Here is a 25,204-nt window from a genome sequence, read left to right on the forward strand (position 1 = left end):
AGTTATTAAATCATGACCTACCTAATGAAGTTATTAAATGATGACCTACTTAATGAAGTTATTAAATGATGACCTACCTAATGAAGTTATTATATCATGACCTACCTAATGAAGTTATTAAATCATGACCTACCTAATGAAGTTATTAAATCATGACCTACCTAATGAAGTTATTAAATCATGACCTAATGAAGTTATTAAATCATGACCTACCTAATGAAGTTATTAAATCATGACCTACCTAATGAAGTTATTAAATCATGACCTACCTAATGAAGTTATTAAATCATGGCCTACCTAATGAAGTTATTAAATCATGACCTACCTAATGAAGTTATTAAATGATGACCTACCTAATGAAGTTATTAAATCATGACCTACCTAATGAAGTTATTAAATCATGACCTACCTAATGAAGTTATTAAATGATGACCTACCTAATGAAGTTATTAAATGATGACCTACCTAATGAAGTTATTAAATCATGACCTACCTAATGAAGTTATTAAATCATGACCTACCTAATGAAGTTATTAAATCATGACCTACCTAATGAAGTTATTAAATGATGACCTGCCTAATGAAGTTATTAAATGATGACCTACCTAATGAAGTTATTAAATCATGACCTAATGAAGTTATTAAATGATGACCTACCTAATGAAGTTATTAAATGATGACCTACCTAATGAAGTTATTAAATCATGACCTACCTAATGAAGTTATTAAATCATGACCTACCTAATGAAGTTATTAAATGATGACCTACCTAATGAAGTTATTAAATGATGACCTACCTAATGAAGTTATTAAATCATGACCTACCTAATGAAGTTATTAAATCATGACCTACCTAATGAAGTTATTAAATCATGACCTACCTAATGAAGTTATTAAATCATGACCTACCTAATGAAGTTATTAAATGATGACCTGCCTAATGAAGTTATTAAATGATGACCTACCTAATGAAGTTATTAAATCATGACCTACCTAATGAAGTTATTAAATGATGACCTACCTAATGAAGTTATTAAATCATGACCTACCTAATGAAGTTATTAAATGATGACCTGCCTATTGAAGTTATTAAATCATGACCTACCTAATGAAGTTATTAAATCATGGCCTACCTAATGAAGTTATTAAATCATGGCCTACCTAATGAAGTTATTAAATCATGGCCTACCTAATGAAGTTATTAAATGATGACCTACCTAATGAAGTTATTAACTCATGACCTACCTAATGAAGTTATTAAATCATGACCTACCTAATGAAGTTATTAAATCATGACCTACCTAATGACGTTATTAAATCATGACCTACCTAATGAAGTTATTAAATCATGACCTACCTAATGAAGTTATTAAATCATGACCTACCTAATGAAGTTATTAAATGATGACCTGCCTAATGAAGTTATTAAATGATGACCTACCTAATGAAGTTATTAAATCATGACCTAATGAAGTTATTAAATGATGACCTACCTAATTAAGTTATTAAATCATGACCTACCTAATGAAGTTATTAAATGATGACCTGCCTAATGAAGTTATTAAATGATGACCTACCTAATGAAGTTATTAAATCATGACCTACCTAATGAAGTTATTAAATCATGACCTACCTAATGAAGTTATTAAATGATGACCTGCCTAATGAAGTTATTAAATGATGACCTACCTAATGAAGTTATTAAATCATGACCTAATGAAGTTATTAAATGATGACCTACCTAATGAAGTTATTAAATCATGACCTACCTAATGAAGTTATTAAATGATGACCTGCCTAATGAAGTTATTAAATGATGACCTAATGAAGTTATTAAATGATGACCTACCTAATGAAGTTATTAAATCATGACCTACCTAATGAAGTTATTAAATGATGACCTACCTAATGAAGTTATTAAATGATGACCTGCCTAATGAAGTTATTAAATGATGACCTACCTAATGAAGTTATTAAATGATGACCTACCTAATGAAGTTATTAAATGATGACCTACCTAATGAAGTTATTAAATGATGACCTGCCTAATGAAGTTATTAAATGATGACCTACCTAATGAAGTTATTAAATGATGACCTAATGAAGTTATTAAATGATGACCTACCTAATGAAGTTATTAAATGATGACCTACCTAATGAAGTTATTAAATCATGACCTACCTAATGAAGTTATTAAATGATGACCTACCTAATGAAGTTATTAAATCATGGCCTACCTAATGAAGTTGTTAAATCATGACCTACCTAATGAAGTTATTAAATCATGACCTACCTAATGAAGGTATTAAATGATGACCTACCTAATGAAGTTATTAAATGATGACCTACCTAATTAAGTTATTAAATCATGACCTACCTAATGAAGTTATTAAATCATGACCTACCTAATGAGACTGAGAGGACAGAAATGTTCTGATCCAAAGTGAGAGAGCAGCTCCACCTACAATGGAAGATGATTGAGTGATTACTCCAACACAAACACTGTGTGAAGACATTAGTAGCATTTACTACTTTGATTGACAAGACTTATTCCCTGACACTTGACATGATCAGCACAACACAACAAGTATGGCCAACACTCCCACACATGCTGACCTTCAAGTACTTGGTGAACATCTGAAGCAAGAAAAAAACACTTTTATCAAGACAATGTTGCTTTTCAATCAGTCTCACCATCTTGCCATTGTAATGAAGGTGACATATTTATATGGCACAAGTCATGACATACACCACACATAACATCATATATAGTAATAAAAGTGACATATTTATATGACACAAGTCATGACATACACCACACATAACTCCAAGTCATCAGCATCAGGTGACACACCAACAACTACTGTGTGACTCCAAGTCATCAGCATCAGGTGACACACCAACAACTACTGTGTGACTCCAAGTCATCAGCATCAGGTGACACACCAACAACTACTGTGTGACTCCAAGTCGTCAGCATCAGGTGACACACCAACAACTACTGTGTGACTCCAAGTCATCAGCATCAGGTGACACACCAATAACTACTGTGTGACACACCAACAACTACTGTGTGACTCCAAGTCATCAGCATCAGGTGACACACCAACAACTACTGTGTGACTCCAAGTCATCAGCATCAGGTGACACACCAACAACTACTGTGTGACTCCAAGTCATCAGCATCAGGTGACACAACAACAACTACTGTGTGACTCCCAAGTCATCAGCATCAGGTGACACACCAACAACTACTGTGTGACTCCAAGTCATCAGCATCAGGTGACACACCAACAACTACTGTGTGACTCGAAGTCATCAGCATCAGGTGACACACCAACAACTACTGTGTGACTCCAAGTCATCAGCATCAGGTGACACACCAACAACTACTGTGTGACTCCAAGTCATCAGCATCAGGTGACACACCAACAACTACTGTGTGACTCCAAGTCGTCAGCATCAGGTGACACACCAACAACTACTGTGTGACTCCAAGTCATCAGCATCAGGTGACACACCAACAACTACTGTGTGACTCCAAGTCATCAGCATCAGGTGACACACCAACAACTACTGTGTGACTCCAAGTCATCAGCATCAGGTGACACACCAACAACTACTGTGTGACTCCAAGTCGTCAGCATCAGGTGACACACCAACAACTACTGTGTGACTCCAAGTCGTCAGCATCAGGTGACACACCAACAACTACTGAGTGACTCCAAGTCATCAGCATCAGGTGACACACCAACAACTACTGTGTGACTCCAAGTCATCAGCATCAGGTGACACACCAACAACTACTGTGTGACTCCAAGTCATCAGCATCAGGTAACACACCAACAAACAGCCCCTAGAAAATTGTGTTGAAAATGGAGGATGGTAGTAAATATTACCTTGACATATTTGGCATAAAGATGCTCATCCAGTGGGAAGCTTTGCACGATGCGTTCATCACGGCCATGGAAAGTTCCCAACTTGAGCCATTTGTTGGTGGGGTACCTGCAGGAGCAGACTGGGATTGTGGAGGAACTGACAAAGAGACTTGGATTGTGGAGGAACTGACAAAGAGACTGGGATTGTGGAGGAAATGACAAAGAGACTGGGATTGTGGAGGGACTGACAAAGAGACTGGGATTGTGGAGGAACTGACAAAGAGACTGGGATTGTGGAGGAAATGACAAAGAGACTGGGATTGTGGAGGAAATGACAAAGAGACTGGGATTGTGGAGGGACTGACAAAGAGACTGGGATTGTGGAGGAACTGACAAAGAGACTGGGATTGTGGAGGAAATGACAAAGAGACTGGGATTGTGGAGGAACTGACAAAGAGACTTGGATTGTGGAGGAACTGACAAAGAGACTGGGATTGTGGAGGAACTGACAAAGAGACTGGGATTGTGGAGGAACTGACAAAGAGACTGGGATTGTGGAGGAAATGACAAAGAGACTGGGATTGTGGAGGAACTGACAAAGAGACTGGGATTGTGGAGGAACTGACAAAGAGACTTAGATTGTGGAGGAACTGACAAAGAGACTGGGATTGTGGAGGAACTGACAAAGAGACTTGGATTGTGGAGGAACTGACAAAGAGACTTGGATTGTGGAGGAACTGACAAAGAGACTGGGATTGTGGAGGAACTGACAAAGAGACTGGGATTGTGGAGGAACTGACAAAGAGGCTGGAATTGTGGAGGAACTGACAAAGAGACTGGGATTGTGGAGGAACTGACAAAGAGACTGGGATTGTGGAGGAACTGACAAAGAGACTGGGATTGTGGAGGAACTGACAAAGAGACTGGGATTGTGGAGGAACTGACAAAGAGACTTGGATTGTGGAGGAACTGACAAAGAGACTGGGATTGTGGAGGAACTGACAAAGAGACTTGGATTGTGGAGGAACTGACAAAGAGACTTGGATTGTGGAGGAACTGACAAAGAGACTGGGATTGTGGAGGAACTGACAAAGACACTGGGATTGTGGAGGAACTGACAAAGAGACTGGGATTGTGGAGGAACTGACAAAGAGACTTGGATTGTGGAGGAACTGACAAAGAGACTTGGATTGTGGAGGAACTGACAAAGAGACTGGGATTGTGGAGGAACTGACAAAGAGACTGGGATTGTGGAGGAACTGACAAAGAGACTGGGATTGTGGAGGAAATGACAAAGAGACTGGGATTGTGGAGGAAATGACAAAGAGACTGGGATTGTGGAGGAACTGACAAAGAGACTGGGATTGTGGAGGAACTGACAAAGAGACTGGGATTGTGGAGGAACTGACAAAGAGACTGGGATTGTGGAGGAACTGACAAAGAGACTGGGATTGTGGAGGAAATGACAAAGAGACTGGGATTGTGGAGGAAATGACAAAGAGACTGGGATTGTGGAGGAAATGACAAAGAGACTGGGATTGTGGAGGAACTGAGAAAGAGACTGGGATTGTGGAGGAACTGACAAAGAGACTGGGATTGTGGAGGAACTGACAAAGAGACTGGGATTATGGAGGAACTGACAAAGACCTTTGTGCTTACCGATCACTGATGGAGAGCAGGAAGTCTTTGGGTGTGGAGGAGAAGAGTTCAAAGTTTGCCATGTCTAACTGCTTCACCTGAATGCGCTCACACAGCTCAATGATGAACCTGCAAAGTGGGGACCAACAACTTCTGTCAAATCATGTCTTTGTAGACTTCATGCCAAGCACATACCAGATCTTATTGCTGCAGGGATTTAGCATGTACAAGTCCATGTTCTCCTTCAGTATGGCCGACGTGCTCTGGATGGGACACAAACATGTCAAAGTATCTTGTGATGTTGTAGTGTGTACCTTAGCTTCTGGGTTAGCACCCAGGGTCTTTGCTCATTGAACTTGTACCTTAGCTTCTGGGTTAGCACCCAGGATCTTTGCTCATTGAACTTGTACCTTAGCTTCTGGGCTAGCACCCAGGATCTTTGCTCATTGAACTTGTACCTTAGCTTCTGGGTTAGCACCCAGGATCTTTACTCATTGAACTTGTACCTTAGCTTCTGGGCTATCACCCAGGATCTTTGCTCATTGAAGTTGTACCTTAGCTTCTGGGCTAGCACCCAGGATCTTTGCTCATTGAACTTGTACCTTAGCTTCTGGGTTAGCACCCAGGATCTTTGCTCATTGAACTTGTACCTTAGCTTCTGGGTTAGCACCCAGGATCTTTGCCCCACACTCCACAGAAGCATAGTTGTTGAAATTCTTTTGGACCTTCTTCACCACACTGGAGCCCCCGTTAGTAGATGTGTGTGTAGACTGAGCTGTGGAAATATCACAAGCGTTAGTAGATGTGTGTGTAGACTGAGCTGTGGAAATATCACAAGCGTTAGTAGATGTGTGTGTAGACTGAGCTGTGGAAATATCACAAGCGTTAGTAGATGTGTGTGTAGACTGAGCTGTGGAAATATCACAAGCGTTAGTAGATGTGTGTGTAGACTGAGCTGTGGAAATATCACAAGCGTTAGTAGATGTGTGTGTAGACTGAGCTGTGGAAATATCACACATTGTCAAGCTACTTGTGGTGGTAAATATCACATCATATCATCTTGTTTTATTACTACAATGTAAGACTTTGTACACCTTTGGTGTATTGACAGAAATGACGCTGCCCTCCTTAAATGTTGCAATTTAGTAGCAGACATGTAAACAGTCTTTCAAATAAAGGTGGTTGTTTATGGATCATCTCCACAATGAAGTCACTGGAAAACTAAGTGAAGGACTTTACAAAGGAAATGCAAATAATTGACACAGCTGAACAAGCAATACAACGATACAGGATCAGGCATGTGATTTCAACTTAATGAAAAAGACTGCCAATAAGCCGAGGGTCTGGGGGCTGCAGGTCTCCAGCCAGGTCCAGCCTGGTGGGAGGACAAGGGGGGCAAAACATCCCCCATTCATCCAAATTAATTCCTATGTCTGTTTCAGTCACTATGTTATTTAGTAACTACAGTAATTGTGTTCACATCCACAGGAACCACATGGGTTAGTCTACTCTATACAGTATTTACAACCTTACTAGTGTTCACTTCACAGCCAAAGATGGTTCATCTACTTATTGACATTATTTACACATGACTTTGTCTGTTTCAGTCACTATGTTATTTAGTCACTACAGTAATGTGTTCACATCCACAGGAACCACATGGGTTAGTCTACTCTATACAGTATTTACAACATTACTAGTGTTCACTTCACAGCCACATATGGTCCATCTACTTATTGACATTATTTACACATGACTTTGTCTGTTTCAGTCACTATGTTATTTAGTCACTACAGTAATTGTGTTGACATCCACAGGAACCACATGGGTTAGTCTACTCTATACATTATTTACAACCTTATGTGAGAGTGGATAAGCCATAATAATGCATGTATGTGAGAGTGGATAAGCCATAATAATGCATGTATGTGAGAGTGGATAAGCCATAATAATGCATGTATGTGAGAGTGGATAAGCCATAATAATGCATGTGTGTGAGAGTGGATAAGCCATAATAATGCATGTATGTGAGAGGGGATAAGCCATAATAATGCATGTATGTGAGAGTGGATAAGCCATAATAATGCATGTATGTGAGAGGGGATAAGCCATAATAATGCATGTATGTGAGAGTGGATAAGCCATAATAATGCATGAATGTGAGAATGGATAAGCCATAATAATGCATGTATGTGAGAGTGGATAAGCCATAATAATGCATGTATGTGAGAGTGGATAAGCCATAATAATGCATGTATGTGAGAGTGGATAGGCCATAATAATGCATGTATGTGAGAGTGGATAAGCCATAATAATGCATGTATGTGAGAGTGGATAAGCCATAATAATGCATGTATGTGAGAGTGGATAAGCCATAATAATGCATGTATGTGAGAGTGGATAAGCCATAATAATGCATGTATGTGAGAGTGGATAAGCCATAATAATGCATGTATGTGAGAGTGGATAAGCCATGTTGAGAGTGGTAAGCCATAAATATATATGCAATGTATGTGAGGAGTGGATAAGCCATAATAATGCATGAATGTGAGAGTGGATAAGCCATAATAATGCATGTATGTGAGGAGTGGATAAGCCATAATAATTGCATGTATGTAGAGAGTGGATAAGCCATAATAATGCATGTATGTGAGGGTGATAAGCCAATTAATAATCATGTGTGTGAGAGTGGATAAAGCCATAATAATGCATGTATGTGAGAGTGGATAAGCCATAATAATGCATGTGCGTGAGAGTGGATAAGCATATAATGGTAGGAGAGTGGATAAGCCTTATAATGCATGTATGTGAGAGTGGATAAATTGCCATAATAATACATGAATGTGAGAGTGGATACGCCATAATAATGCATGTATGTGAGAGTGGATAAGCCCATAATAATGCATGTTAATGTGAGAGTGGATAAGCCATAATAATGCATGTATGTGAGAGTGGATACGCCATAATAATGCATGTATGTGAGAGTGGATAAGCCATAATAATGCATGTATGTGAGAGTGGATAAGCCATAATAATGCATGTATGTGAGAGTGGATAAGCCATAATAATGCATGTGTGTGAGAGTGGATAAGCCATAATAATGCATGTGTGTGAGAGTGGATAAGCCATAATAATGCATGTGTGGAGAGTGGATAGCCATAATAGTGCATGTATGTGAGAGTGGATAAGCCATAATAATGCATGTATGTGAGAGTGGATAAGCCATAATAATGCATGTGTGTGAGAGTGGATAAGCCATAATAATGCATGTGTGTGAGAGTGGATAAGCCATAATAATGCATGTATGTGAGAGTGGATATGCCATAATAGTGCATGTATGTGAGAGTGGATAAGCCATAATAATGCATGTATGTGAGAGTGGATAAGCCATAATAATGCATGTATGTGAGAGTGGATAAGCCATAATAATGCATGTATGTGAGAGTGGATAAGCCATAATAATGCATGTGTGTGAGAGTGGATAAGGCCATAATAATGCATGTATAAGTGAGAGTGGATAAGCCATAGATAATGCATGTCGTGAGAGTGGATAAGCCATAATAATGCATGTATGTGAGAGTGGATAAGCCATAATAATGCATGTATGTGAGAGTGGATTAAGCCATAATGAATGCATGTATGTGAGAGTGGATAAGCATAATAATGCATGATAATGATGAGAGTGGATAAGCCATAATAATGCATGTATGTGAGAGTGGATAAGCCATAATGCATGTATGTGAGAGTGGATAAGCCATAATAATGCATGTATGTGAGAGTGGATAAGCCATAATAATGCATGTATGGGAGAGTGCATAAGCCATAATAATGCATGAATGTGAGAGTGGATAAGCCATAATAATGCATGTATGTGAGAGTGGATAAGCCATAATAATGCATGTATGTGAGAGTGGATAAGCCATAATAATGCATGTGTGTGAGAGTGGATAAGCCATAATAATGCATGTGTGTGAGAGTGGATAAGCCATAATAATGCATGTGTGTGAGAGTGGATAAGCCATAATAATGCATGTATGTGAGAGTGGATAAGCCATAATAATGCATGTATGTGAGAGTGGATAAGCCATAATAATGCATGTATGTGAGAGTGGGTACGCCATAATAATGTATGTATGTGAGAGTGGATAAGCCATAATAATGCATGTTTGTGAGAGTGGATAAGCCATAATAATGCATGTATGTGAGAGTGGATAAGCCATAATAATGCATGTATGTGAGACTGGATAAGCCATAATAATGCATGTATGTGAGAGTGGATAAGCCATAATAATGCATGTATGTGAGAGTGGATAAGCCATAATAATGCATGTATGTGAGAGTGGATACGCCATAATAATGTATGTATGTGAGAGTAGATAAGCCATAATAATGTATGTATGTGAGAGTAGATAAGCCATAATAATGCATGTATGTGAGAGTGGATAAGCCATAATAATGCATGAATGTGAGAGTGGATAAGCCATAATAATGCATGTATGTGAGAGTGGATAAGCCATAATAATGCATGAATGTGAGAGTGGATAAGCCATAATAATGCATGTGTGTGAGAGCTGATAAGCCATAATAATGCATGAATGTGAGAGTGGATAAGCCATAATAATGCATGAATGTGAGAGTGGATAAGCCATAATAATGCATGAATGTGAGAGTGGATAAGCCATAATAATGCATGTATGTGAGAGTGGATAAGCCATAATAATGCATGAGTGTGAGAGTGGATAAGCCATAATAATGCATGTGTGTGAGAGTGGATAAGCCATAATAATGCATGTATGTGAGAGTGGATAAGCCTTAATAATGCATGTATGTGAGAGTGGATAAGCCATAATAATGCATGAATGTGAGAGTGGATAAGCCATAATAATGCATGTATGTGAGAGTGGATAAGCCATAATAATGCATGTATGTGAGAGTGGATAAGCCATAATAATGCATGTATGTGAGAGTGGATAAGCCATAATAATGCATGTGTGTGAGAGTGGATAAGCCATAATAATGCATGTGTGTGAGAGTGGATAAGCCATAATAATGCATGTGTGTGAGAGTGGATAAGCCATAATAATGCAGGTATGTGAGAGTGGATAAGCCATAATAATGCATGTGTGTGAGAGTGGATAAGCCATAATAATGCATGTGTGTGAGAGTGGATAAGCCATAATAATGCATGTGTGTGAGAGTGGATAAGCCATAATAATGCATGTGTGTGAGAGTGGATAAGCCATAATAATGCATGTATGTGAGAGTGGATAAGCCATAATAATGCATGTATGTGAGAGTGGATAAGCCATAATAATGCATGTATGTGAGAGTGGATAAGCCATAATAATGCATGTATGTGAGAGTGGATAAGCCATAATAATGCATGTATGTGAGAGTGGATAAGCCATAATAATGCATGTATGTGAGAGTGGATAAGCCATAATAATGCATGTATGTGAGAGTGGATAAGCCATAATAATGCATGTATGTGAGAGTGGATAAGCCATAATAATGCATGTATGTGAGAGTGGATAAGCCATAATAATGCATGTATGTGAGAGTGGATAAGCCATAATAATTCATGAATGTGAGAGTGGATAAGCCATAATAATGCATGTATGTGAGAGTGGATAAGCCATAATAATGCATGTATGTGAGAGTGGATAAGCCATAATAATGCATGTATGTGAGAGTGGATAAGCCATAATAATGCATGTATGTGGGAGTGGATAAGCCATAATAATGCATGTATGTGAGAGTGGATAAGCCATAATAATGCATGTATGTGAGAGTGGATAAGCCATGATAATGCATGTATGTGAGAGTGGATACGCCATAATAATGCATGTATGTGAGAGTGGATAAGCCATAATAATGCATGTATGTGAGAGTGGATAAGCCATAATAATGCATGTATGTGAGAGTGGATAAGCCATAATAATGCATGTATGTGAGAGTGGATAACCCATAATAATGCATGTGTGTGAGAGTGGATAAGCCATAATAATGCATGGACTGTGAGAGTGGATAAGCCATAATAATGCATGTATGTGAGAGTGGATAAGCCATAATAATGCATGTATGTGAGAGTGGATAAGCCATAATAATGCATGTATGTGAGTGGATAAGCCATAATAATGCATGTATGTGAGAGTGGATAAGCCATAATAATGCATGTATGTGAGAGTGGATAAGCCATAATAATGCATGTATGTGAGAGTGGATAAGCCATAATAATGCATGTATGTGAGAGTGGATAAGCCATAATAATGCATGTATGTGAGAGTGGATAAGCCATAATAATGCATGTATGTGAGAGTAGATAAGCCATAATAATGCATGTATGTGAGAGTGGATAAGCCATAATAATGCATGTATGTGAGAGTGGATAAGCCATAATAATGCATGAATGTGAGAGTGGATAAGCCATAATAATGCATGTATGTGAGAGTGGATAAGCCATAATAATGCATGTATGGAGAGTGGATAAGCCATAATAATGTATGTGTGTAGAGTGGATAAGCCATAATAATGCATGTATGTGAGAGTGGATAAGCCATAATAATGCAAGTGTGTGAGAGTGGATAAGCCATAATAATGCATGTATGTGAGAGTGGATAAGCCATAATAATGCATGTATGTGAGAGTGGATAAGCCATAATAATGCATGTATGTGAGAGTGGATAAGCCATAATAATGTATGTTGTGAGAGTGGATAAGCCATAATAATGCATGTATGTGAGAGTGGATAAGCCATAATAATGCATGTATGTGAGAGTGGATAAGCCATAATAATGCATGTATGTGAGAGTGGATAAGCCATAATAATGCATGTATGTGAGAGTGGATAAGCCATAATAATGTATGTGTGTGAGAGTGGATAAGCCATAATAATGCATGTATGTGAGAGTGGATAAGCCATAATAATGCATGTATGTGAGAGTGGATAAGCCATAATAATGTATGTGTGTGAGAGTGGATAAGCCATAATAATGCATGTATGTGAGAGTGGATAAGCCATAATAATGCATGTGTGTGAGAGTGGATAAGCCATAATAATGCATGTGTGTGAGAGTGGATAAGCCATAATAATGCATGTGTGTGAGAGTGGATAAGCCATAATAATGCATGTATGTGAGAGTGGATAAGCCATAATAATGCATGTATGTGAGAGTGGATAAGCCATAATAATGCATGTGTGTGAGAGTGGATAAGCCATAATAATGCATGTATGTGAGAGTGGATAAGCCATAATAATGCATGTATGTGAGAGTGGATAAGCCATAATAATGCATTTATGTGAGAGTGGATAAGCCATAATAATGCATGAATGTGAGAGTGGATAAGCCATAATAATGCATGTATGTGAGAGTGGATAAGCCATAATAATGCATGTATGTGAGAGTGGATAAGCCATAATAATGCATGTATGTGAGAGTGGATAAGCCATAATAATGCATGAATGTGAGAGTGGATAAGCCATAATAATGCATGTATGTGAGAGTGGATAAGCCATAATAATGCATGTATGTGAGAGTGGATAAGCCATAATAATGCATGTATGTGAGAGTGGATAAGCCATAATAATGCATGAATGTGAGAGTGGATAAGCCATAATAATGCATGTACGTGAGAGTGGATAAGCCATAATAATGCATGAATGTGAGAGTGGATAAGCCATAATAATGCATGAATGTGAGAGTGGATAAGCCATAATAATGCATGTATGTGAGAGTGGATAAGCCATAATAATGCATGTATGTGAGAGTGGATAAGCCATAATAATGCATGTATGTGAGAGTGGATAAGCCATAATAATGCATGAATGTGAGAGTGGATAAGCCATAATAATGCATGTATGTGAGAGTGGATAAGCCATAATAATGCATGTATGTGAGAGTGGATAAGCCATAATAATGCATGTATGTGAGAGTGGATAAGCCATAATAATGCATGTGTGTGAGAGTGGATAAGCCATAATAATGCATGTGTGTGAGAGTGGATAAGCCATAATAATGCATGTATGTGAGAGTGGATAAGCCATAATAATGCATGTATGTGAGAGTGGATAAGCCATAATAATGCATGTATGTGAGAGTGGATAAGCCATAATAATGCATGTGTGTGAGAGTGGATAAGCCATAATAATGCATGTGTGTGAGAGTGGATAAGCCATAATAATGCATGTATGTGAGAGTGGATAAGCCATAATAATGCATGTATGTGAGAGTGGATAAGCCATAATAATGCATGTGTGTGAGAGTGGATAAGCCATAATAATGCATGTATGTGAGAGTGGATAAGCCATAATAATGCATGTGTGTGAGAGTGGATAAGCCATAATAATGCATGTATGTGAGAGTGGATAAGCCATAATAATGCATGTGTGTGAGAGTGGATAAGCCATAATAATGCATGTATGTGAGAGTGGATAAGCCATAATAATGCATGTATGTGAGAGTGGATAAGCCATAATAATGCATGTATGTGAGAGTGGATAAGCCATAATAATGCATGTATGTGAGAGTGGATAAGCCATAATAATGCATGTGTGTGAGAGTGGATAAGCCACACCAGGTCAAACATCTTACTTTTTTCTTTCTCCACCTCCATCACTTTCCGCTTCCACTCATCGAATGTGGGAATTTCCTCGGGGTCCTTGCTGGTCCCACTGAGGTCTGTGTCCACTGCACTCTGGTCCTACACAGGACATGTGTGATCACCACTTCCTCCTCATCCTCACACCAACATTCACAACTTCACTGGCTGCCAGTTGAAAGACAGGAAGTTGATGACTTACTTCCTCCTTCAGAGAGTGAGACATGTTCCCATCCTGGTGCTGAGACCCTGGAGAAGGGTCCGTGTGACTTTTGGTACCAGTTGTGTGAGCGTTGGCCATGTTCTCCAGAATGAGGGGAGGAAGGCTGTCACAACAACAACACATGAAATAGTAACATGGAGGCTTGTCACCATGGCAACACCTATTTACATACTATAAATAAAGGGGACCACAAAAAATGTCATTATTGTCTTTATTGTAACAAAATTTGTAAGTGTACATGAAACATGTTTATTATTGTCCTTCAATAAAATAGTCAACATACTAGACAACTTGTCTTTTAGTAATAAGTAAACAAACAAAGACTCCTAATTAGTCGTATGCAGTAACATATTGTGTCATTTATACACCTATTATTTTGTACACATTATGAGGGACAAACTGTAAAAATGCATTATTCATCTACTTGTTCATTAACTGTTAATATCTGCTTATTTTCTGTTTGAACATGTTCTATCTACACTTCTGTTCAAATGTAATAATCACTTATTCTTCTCTTCTTTGATACTTTACATTAGTTTTGGATGATACCACACATTTAGGTGTCGATCCGATACCAAGTAGTTACAGGATCATACATTGGTCATATTCAAAGTCCTCATATATTTACATATTTACTGACTTTATAAACATTATATGAACTTTAAAAAAAAGGGAAAAAGATTTTGCGATGATAAAAAATATCAATGTAATCATAGTAGTATCGACTAGATACACTCTTGCACTTGGTATCATACAGTGAATGTCAAGTATGGATCCACCCATGGCATTTGTTTACATTCAGTAGTGTTAGCTTGCTGTTAGCGGTGAGCTACTGTATCCTCCTACTGTGTGTAGTGGAGCATGTCCTCCAGTGATAAAGTACTTGTAAGAAACATACTTTAGTCACCATGGAGACCAGGATTAGTGATTTAGAAGTAGCTAAAACACTGTGGATGGATGTTAGCCATGTGTTAAAGCAGCTCTTCCTGAGGGTGTTTCAGTGTTATAACTTCACCTTTATCTTTACTTTTTACACCAAAATGTGTCCAATCTCCCTTTTCTGTCTACACACTGTGTCTGCTTGTAAGTACTCTGTGTGTGTGCGCTGCCCAACATGCTCCTCTGCTCCTAAAAGCAGCAATGTCACCACGTGACGACATGTCCGTTAAAAAAAAAAGTTGAAGCGGTACTTTTCCAACAGAGTATAGTAGCGAATATGATTGATTAGTACCATGGTACTATACTAGTACAAGCCTAGTAATGATTGATTAGTACCGCGGTACTATACTAGTACAAGCCTAGTAATGATTGATTAGTACCGCGGTACTTTACTAGTACAGGCCTAGTAATGATTGATTAGTACCGCGGTACTATACTAGTACAAGCCTAGTAAGATGTAATGATTGATGGAAGGTGCTGACCTGTCATTATCAAAGGGGTTAGACTCTTCTTCACAGTCAGCTGGAGACGAGGCAGAGTCAAGGTGACCTTCATCATGTGAAACACTACAATGACAAGTCACATTGTTTACAACACACTACAACACACTACAATGACAAGTCACATTGTTTACAACACACTACAATGACAAGTCACATTGTTTACAACACACTACAATGACAAGTCACATTGTTTACAACACACTACAACACACTACAATGACAAGTCACATTGTTTACAACACACTACAATGACAAGTCACATTGTTTACAACACACTACAACACACTACAAAGACAAGTCACATTGTTTACAACACACACTACAATGACAAGTCACATTGTTTACAACACACTACAACACACACTACAATGACAAGTCACATTGTTTACAACACACTACAATGACAAGTCACATTGTTTACAACACACTACAATGACAAGTCACATTGTTTACAACACACTACAATGACAAGTCACATTGTTTACAACACACTACAACACACTACAATGACAAGTCACATTGTTTACAACACACTACAATGACAAGTCACATTGTTTACAACACACTACAACACACTACAAAGACAAGTCACATTGTTTACAACACACACTACAATGACAAGTCACATTGTTTACAACACACTACAACACACACTACAATGACAAGTCACATTGTTTACAACACACTACAACACACTACAATGACAAGTCACATTGTTTACAACACACTACAATGACAAGTCACATTGTTTACAACACACTACAACACACTACAATGACAAGTCACATTGTTTACAACACACTACAACACACTACAATGACAAGGCACATTGTTTACAACACACTACAATGACAAGTCACATTGTTTACAACACACTACAACACACTACAATGACAAGTCACATTGTTTACAACACACTACAATGACAAGTCACATTGTTTACAACACACTACAATGACAAGTCACATTGTTTACAACACACTACAATGACAAGTCACATTGTTTACAACACACTACAATGACAAGTCACATTGTTTACAACACACTACAATGACAAGTCACATTGTTTACAACACACTACAATGACAAGTCACATTGTTTACAACACACTACAACACACTACAATGACAAGTCACATTGTTTACAACACACTACAACACACTACAATGACAAGTCACATTGTTTACAACACACACTACAATGACAAGTCACATTGTTTACAACACACTACAACACACACTACAATGACAAGTCACATTGTTTACAACACACTACAACACACTACAATGACAAGTCACATTGTTTACAACACACTACAATGACAAGTCACATTGTTTACAACACACTACAACACACTACAATGACAAGTCACATTGTTTACAACACACTACAACGACAAGGCACATTGTTTACAACACACTACAATGACAAGTCACATTGTTTACAACACACTACAACACACTACAATGACAAGTCACATTGTTTACAACACACACTATAACACACACTACAACACACTACAATGACAAGTCACATTGTTTACAACACACACTACAACACACTACAATGACAAGTCACATTGTTTACAACACACACTATAACACACTACAATGACAAGTCACATTGTTTACAACACACACTATAACACGTACTACAACACACTACAATGACAAGTCACATTGTTTACAACACACACTACAACACACTACAATGACAAGTCACATTGTTTACAACACACTACAATGACAAGTCACATTGTTTACAACACACTACAATGACAAGTCACATTGTTTACAACACACTACAATGACAAGTCACATTGTTTATAACACACACTATAACACACACTACAACACACTACAATGACAAGTCACATTGTTTACAACACACTACAACACACACTACAATGACAAGTCACATCGTTTACAACACACTATAACACACACTACAATGACAAGTCACATTGTTTACAACACACACTACAACACACTACAATGACAAGTCACATTGTTTACAACACACTATAACACACACTACAATGACAAGTCACATTGTTTACAACTCATTCACTCTGCATTCTAACATCAATTAACCAGCTAAATGCATGTTTTCATACAGCTTGTCCTCACTTGACCACATTCCAAAGTAAGAAGTTCCATGGTACCAAAACTACCTTATAATGTTTTGTATGGAAATACACCTGAATAGCAGCAGTGCTCCTTATGCTGGATACATACAGTCTCTTATATTAGTGCTTCTTGTATAACATGTGTGAGTGGCTTACTTAAACATACATCATGAAGCTGCTAACCAGCTGTACAAGTACATAAACATGGTAGAAATAAGAATATAAGAGTGACTTAGTTAAACATACATCGTGAAGCTGCTAACCAGCTGTATAAGTACATAAACGTGGTAGAAATAAGAATATAAGAGTGACTTAGTTAAACATACATCATGTATAAGTACATAAACGTGGTAGAAATAAGAATATAAGAGTGACTTAGTTAAACATACATCATGTATAAGTACATAAACGTTGTAGAAATAAGAATATAAGAGTGACTTAGTTACACATACATCATGTATAAGTATATAAACATGGTAGAAATAAGAATATAAGAGTGACTTAGTTAAACATACATCATGTATATTTACATAAGGATGGTAGAAATAAGAATATAAGAGTGACTTAGTTAAACATACATCATGTATAAGTACATAAACGTGGTAGAAATAAGAATATAAGAGTGACTTAGTTAAACATACATCATGTATAAGTACATAAACGTGGTAGAAATAAGAATATAAAAGTGACTTAGTTAAACATACATCATGTATAAGTACATAAACGTGGTAGAAATAAGAATATAAGAGTGACTTAGTTAAACATACGTCATGTATAAGTACATAAACGTGGTAGAAATAAGAATATAAGAGTGACTTAGTTAAACATAGATCGTGTATAAGTACATAAACGTGGTAAAAATAAGAATATAAGAGTGACTTAGTTAAACATACATCGTGTATAAGTACATAAATGTGGTAGAAATAAGAATATAAGAGTGACTTAGTTAAACATCCATCATGAAGAAGTACATAAACGTGGTAGAAATAAGAATATAAGAGTGACTTAGTTACACATACATCATGTATAAGTACATAAACGTGGTAGAAATAAGAATATAAGAGTGACTTAGTTAAACATCCATCATGAAGAAGTACATAAACGTGGTAGAAATAAGAATATAAGAGTGACTTAGTTACACATACATCATGTATAAGTACATAAACGTGGTAGAAATAAGAATATAAGAGTGACTTAGTTACACATACATCATGTATAAGTACATAAACGTGGTAGAAATAAGAATATAAGAGTGACTTAGTTACACATACATCATGTATAAGTACATAAACGTGGTAGAAATAAGAATATAAGAGTGACTTAGTTACACATACATCATGAAGAAGTAGAAATAAGAATACTTGCCTGACTGTGATGTCCTCACCAGGACTGTCCTGTTCCTCAGCAGTGGATCCAAACACTGAAGCAGAAGATTCTAGATCTTGAGCAAGGCTGCTCTCTTCCGAGCTTTGCTCATGTTCAGTTTCTAAATGTGAAGTTCTATTGTTGACCTCTGACACCACATCTACTTTGGACTCTGGACCCAAGGCCTGGAAGACATTTGCAAAGCCTTCAAAGGTGCACTCAATGGCAGGTGTAAACACATCTAAAATGTGTGTTTATTATTATTTCTTCTTTAAAGGTGCACTCAATGGCAGGTGTAAACACATCTAAAATGTATGTTTATCATTATTTCTTCTTCAAAGGTGCACTCAATGGCAGGTGTAAACACATCTAAAATGTATGTTTATCATTATTTCTTGGGTCAGTGGTCAACAAAATAAAGAGTTTTACATTGATAAATGGACAATTGTACAGGCTGAAGTTGAGCACTTCCAACCCTATAAACACTCTCCAATACAAGATGGAGTAACACCAGGACCTAGAGTTTCATAGACCTGTCCTTTACACAGCATATGATAAATACACAACATAGAGACTTGACACAACATATGATAAATACACAACATAGAGACTTGACACAGCATTTGATAAAAACAACATAGAGACTTGACACAGCATATGATAAATACACAACATAGAGACTTGACACAACATATGATAAATACACAACATAGAGACTTGACACAACATATGATAAATACACAACATAGAGACTTGACACAACATAGAGACTTGACACAACATATGATAAATACACAACATAGAGACTTGACACAGCATTTGATAAAAACAACATAGAGACTTGACACAGCATATGATAAATACACAACATAGAGACTTGACACAGCATAAGATAAATACACAACATAGAGACTTGACACAACATATGATAAATACACAACATAGAGACTTGACACAACATATGATAAATACACAACATAGAGACTTGACACAGCATATGATAAAAACAACATAGAGACTTGACACAACATATGATAAATACACAACATAGAGACTCCGGAGGACACGACGTACACAGTTTCCAAAAACAATTTGAAATGTGGACTCGTCAGACCACAGAACACTTTTCCACTTTGTACCAGTCCATCTTAGATGAGCTCAGGCCCAGCGAAGCCGACGGCGTTTCTGGGTGTTGTTGATAAACGGTTTTCGCCTTGCATAGGAGAGTTTTAACTTGCACTTACAGATGTAGCGACCAACTGTAGTTACTGACAGTGGGTTTCTGAAGTGTTCCTGAGCCCATGTGGTGATATCCTTTACACACTGATGTGGCTTGTTGATGCAGTACAGCCTGAGGGATGGAAGGTCACGGGCTTAGCTGCTTACGTGCAGTGATTTCTCCATATTCTCTGAACCCTTTGATGATATTACGGAGCGTAGATGGTGAAATCCCTAAATTCCTTGCAATAGCTGCTTGACAAAGGTTTTTCTTAAACTGTTCAACAATTTGCTCAGGCATTTGTTGACAAAGTGGTGACCCTCGCCCCATCCTTGTTTGTGAATGACTGAGCATTTCATGGAATCTACTTTTATACCCAATCATGGCACCCACCTGTTCCCAATTAGCCTGCTCACCTGTGGGATGTTCCAAATAAGTGTTTGATGAGCATTCCTCAACTTTATCAGTATTTATTGCCACCTTTCCCAACTTCTTTGTCACGTGTTGCTGCCATCAAATTCTAAAGTTAATGATAATAATGTTAATGTTAATCAGTTTGAACATCAAATATGTTGTCTTTGTAGCATATTCAACTGAATATGGCTTGAAAAGGATTTACAAATCATTGTATTCCGTTTATATTTACATCTAACACAATTTCCCAACTCATATGGAAATGGGGTTTGTACTTATAAACTACTTCTTATGTTTGCTTTCTGGAAGACAGATGAACCTCTAAGGAGGGGGCCCGGTTGCTGGTGGGGCTGGGGCGGTCTTCCCGTCCGGTTGCGGGGATTCTCTGGGCCCCCCGGGCGGAGCGTCCCGCCTTTCTGCCCGTGTGGGATGTGGTCTCTCGCTGGCTTGAGGGCTGGCTGTCCCCTGCTTCTCCCGTGCCTTGTCCTCTGCAGCCTGCTGCTGGCTCTTCCGGGCGGCACGGTGGGCCGGGCTCTGTGGTTCCTGTCGCTGGCCGGCCTGGCTGCGTGGGGCCGGTGGTCCCTGATCTTTATTGAACTGCTTTTTTCTTATCAAATAAATGGTGTAAACTGCTGACTAAAGGTGGATGATGAGTGATGTCATTGAGTAGTAGTCCTCCTGGTGAAAATGTCATCTATTGGTGTGGAAAAGTCTGCTTGGTTTTGTGATGTAACATCTGTAGTTTTGGTTGTCCATGAATATTAAAATCACCACACACAATATGGAGTATGTTTGATTTACTAAACAAATAATCACTTTTTTGATTGAATATGTGTGGACACCATCCAGGCGTTCTATAAACACAACTAACAATTATTTTTGGGGATTTTTGTACTTCAATTTCTACAGTATAAGACATTCAAAGACTTATATTAATCTTTCTACAGTTGAAATCTCCATTGACAAAAAGTGCTAGTCATTATGTGAAATACAAGATGTAGACTTAATCACAAGACAAAGAAGAAGTAACTCACCTGTGAAAGAGTCTGCTCCTTCTCTTCATGGTCACCTGTTGCCAGCTCCTTGGTAGACAAGGACGAGGGGAGCACGCCCAAGTCCTCATCCTCCTGATGACATCACACTTATTACTGACACAACCCTGGGAACATCACTAACATACACTTCTTCACCCTCTGAAATAAGTCAGCGTACATGCTCTTTCATCATCATATCTCACATAAAACACTTCACAACCTTGTATTCAAATCACTAAGATGATGATCTATTCAACACATCATTCCTAGGCTGAAGAGAAAAGTAAGTACTAAGCAAAATAAACTTCTTCTGCCAGTGTGATATTGTCATTACTGCCACTAGTCCCCCTTGAAAACTAATGTAGTCATCATGTTAGTGCTGAAGACTTCTTCTGCTAGTGTGATATTGTCATTACTGACACTAGTCCCCCTTGAAAACTAATGTAGTCATCATGTTAGTGCTCTAGACTTCTTCTGCTAGTGTGATATTGTCATTACTGCCACTAGTCCCCCTGAAAACAAGATGCTGCATCTCAGGGGGTTTTCCATGAAATAATACATTGAAATCCAAGTGGTGGAAAAGTGTATTACAACTGAATACCACTGTGGACCCCGGCTGAAAATCAGTTTTTTTTGGCGGGTGAAGAAAGTCTTTTATTAGATCACTGAATGATCAATGCAAAACACTTACTACAGTCTAATATTAGATCAATGAATGATCAATACAAAACACTTACTACATCCTAATATTAGATCTATGAATGATCAATACAAAACACTTACTACAGTCTAATATTAGATCAATGAATGATCAATACAAAACACTTACTACATCCTAATATTAGATCAATGAATGATCAATACAAAACACTTACTACAGTCTAATATTAGATCAATGAATGATCAATACAAAACACTTACTACAGTCTAATATTAGATCAATGAATGATCAATACAAAACACTTACTACAGTCTAATATTAGATCAATGAATGATCAATACAAAACACTTACCACAGTCTAATATTAGATCAATGAATGATCAATACAAAACACTTACTAGTCTAATATTAAATCAATGAATGATCAATACAAAACACTTACTACAGTCTAAAAGAGGAGAAATACACTACCGTTGAAAAGTTTGGGGTCACATTGAAATGTCCTTATTTATGAAGGAAAAGCACTGTACTTTTCAATGAAGATAACTTTAAACTAGTCTTAACTTTAAAGAAATACACTCTATACATTGCTAATGTGGTAAATGACTATCCTAGCTGCAAATGTCTGGTTTTTGGTGCAATATCTACATAGGTGTATAGAGGCCCATTTCCAGCAACTATCACTCCAGTGTTCTAATGGTACAATGTGTTTGCTCATTGGCTCAGAAGGCTAATTGATGATTAGAAAACCCTTGTGCAATCATGTTCACACATCTGAAAACAGTTGAGCTCGTTACAGAAGCTACAAAACTGACCTTCTTTTGAGCAGATTGAGTTTCTGGAGCATCACATTTGTGGGGTCAATTAAACGCTCAAAATGGCCAGAAAAAGAGAACTTTCATCTGAAACTCGACAGTCTATTCTTGTTCTTAGAAATGAAGGCTATTCCACAAAATTGTTTGGGTGACCCCAAACTTTTGAACGGTAGTGTATAACCTTAGAGGGAAATGTCATTTAAAACATGTGTATTCACGCACAACACTTAAAACCTTTAGCATGTGGAATGAAATGAAGGAATGGATGAAGTAAAGAAATCAAACCAAGCAGCAATATGATTCAAGACTGTTCAAGTGTTGACAAAGTACACACAACAATCATTGTGATGAACATCTTCAACACTTTTTTTTAGATGAAGATGATTTATGTATCTAATATTTGTTTACTTATTATGGTAGATTCATTATTTAATCACTGTTCTGTTACACAAAACAAGGAAATGGGATACAATTAAATAAGCTCAGTTTCTTCCTACTCCTTTTCAGACGTGCTGTAATGAAGCAAGTGGCAATATGTGATGCATTACATTGTACATAAACTGAAAAAGAAATATTTATATTATCCACAACGTCAGACAATTTGTGTAAAATGTTGTTTTTCTGTCATGTATTGCAGCTCCAGACTGGACGTCATTGTACATAATTATTACATAATTGTACATAATCACACAGGAAGTGACAAAACAACAATAGACTATTAGCTGTCAATCAACATTATTAAGGAAGATGTTTTCATGCACTGGACATTGAAGCATCCACTACACAACCTAATGTTGTTGTTCTCAAGTCTCTGGAAGACAAATACTGTATTATCCAGACTATATAGAGCTCAACCGTGTATAAGCCACACCCACTACATTTGAGAAGAAAATAATATATATGTCCATGTATTAAAACTATAAGTCACAGATACATACATTGTGAAATGAGTTATGTACACAGAAATATTGTGTAAATGTTTATATACATATTGTCTTTGTTTACAAATGGTGTCTGTAACAGGGCAGTAAAACGGATGATCAAACAAAACAGAAGTCATGGTCATGGACCCACTAGCTGTGCAAGCTAGCTCTCCAATCAGCTAAACAGACTCAATAACTCCACGCTGACTCTCTGGTGAATTTACTGAGGAATTAGTGACAGTGAAACTATACAATAATACTAACATGGACACTCGTAACTGTGTTAGCATATGAGCTCATGCTAACGATGCGAGCTTGATTAGATTACATTAGCAGGTAGAAATATGCATGAAAACACTCCTACTGACATCACACATGGGACACTTTAGTAAGTAAGAATAGTTTTAGTTATATTGTAAAACTTACAAACAATGTTTGGAGTGATGAATGAGTAGAAACGCTATGGATGGCACTTCCGGTTAAAGCACTAAACAGAAGGACACTGCAGCTCCTCCAAAACACCTTGTCTGTGTCTTTGCATGTTTCTTTTCAACTATCTCCATGATGGCTGTGAGCCAAGACAAATCCATAAGTTGTGTTGAAAGTAGAGATGTCCGATAATATCGGCCGATATATGCGTTAAAATGTAATATCGGAAATTATCGGTATCGGTTTTTTTATTATCGGTATCGTTTTTTTTTGTTTTTTTTAATAAATCAACATAAAAAACACAAGATACACTTACAATTAGTGCACCAACCCAAAAAACCTCCCTCCCCCATTTACACTCATTCACACAAAAGGTTTGTTTCTTTCTGTTATTAATATTCTGGTTCCTACATTATATATCAATATATATCAATACA

At 37.5% G+C, this 25,204-nt stretch overlaps 1 protein-coding gene across 3 annotated transcripts in view; it reads right to left on the reverse strand.

Annotated features, from left to right (window-relative positions):
• Nucleotides 1–25,204, reverse strand: part of LOC133650153 (SUN domain-containing ossification factor-like) — a 97,410-nt gene that overhangs the window by 66,591 nt on the left and 5,615 nt on the right. For 2 of the 3 annotated variants that reach the window (XM_062047070.1, XM_062047069.1), the window contains exons 3-13: nt 21,940–22,032; nt 19,273–19,457; nt 15,759–15,842; nt 14,317–14,440; nt 14,108–14,216; nt 6,167–6,291; nt 5,712–5,779; nt 5,538–5,645; nt 3,900–4,005; nt 2,617–2,637; nt 2,406–2,461 (exon numbers count right to left, since the gene is read on the reverse strand). In XM_062047070.1, coding sequence (XP_061903054.1) covers nt 2,406–2,461; nt 2,617–2,637; nt 3,900–4,005; nt 5,538–5,645; nt 5,712–5,779; nt 6,167–6,291; nt 14,108–14,216; nt 14,317–14,440; nt 15,759–15,842; nt 19,273–19,457; nt 21,940–22,032 — 1,079 coding nt within the window. The remainder of the gene's footprint in view (nt 1–2,405; nt 2,462–2,616; nt 2,638–3,899; nt 4,006–5,537; nt 5,646–5,711; nt 5,780–6,166; nt 6,292–14,107; nt 14,217–14,316; nt 14,441–15,758; nt 15,843–19,272; nt 19,458–21,939; nt 22,033–25,204) is intronic. The other variant, XM_062047071.1, reaches the window with a different exon arrangement.

This window comes from Entelurus aequoreus, linkage group LG05, assembly GCF_033978785.1.
Source record: "Entelurus aequoreus isolate RoL-2023_Sb linkage group LG05, RoL_Eaeq_v1.1, whole genome shotgun sequence".
Lineage (NCBI taxonomy): Eukaryota > Metazoa > Chordata > Actinopteri > Syngnathiformes > Syngnathidae > Entelurus > Entelurus aequoreus.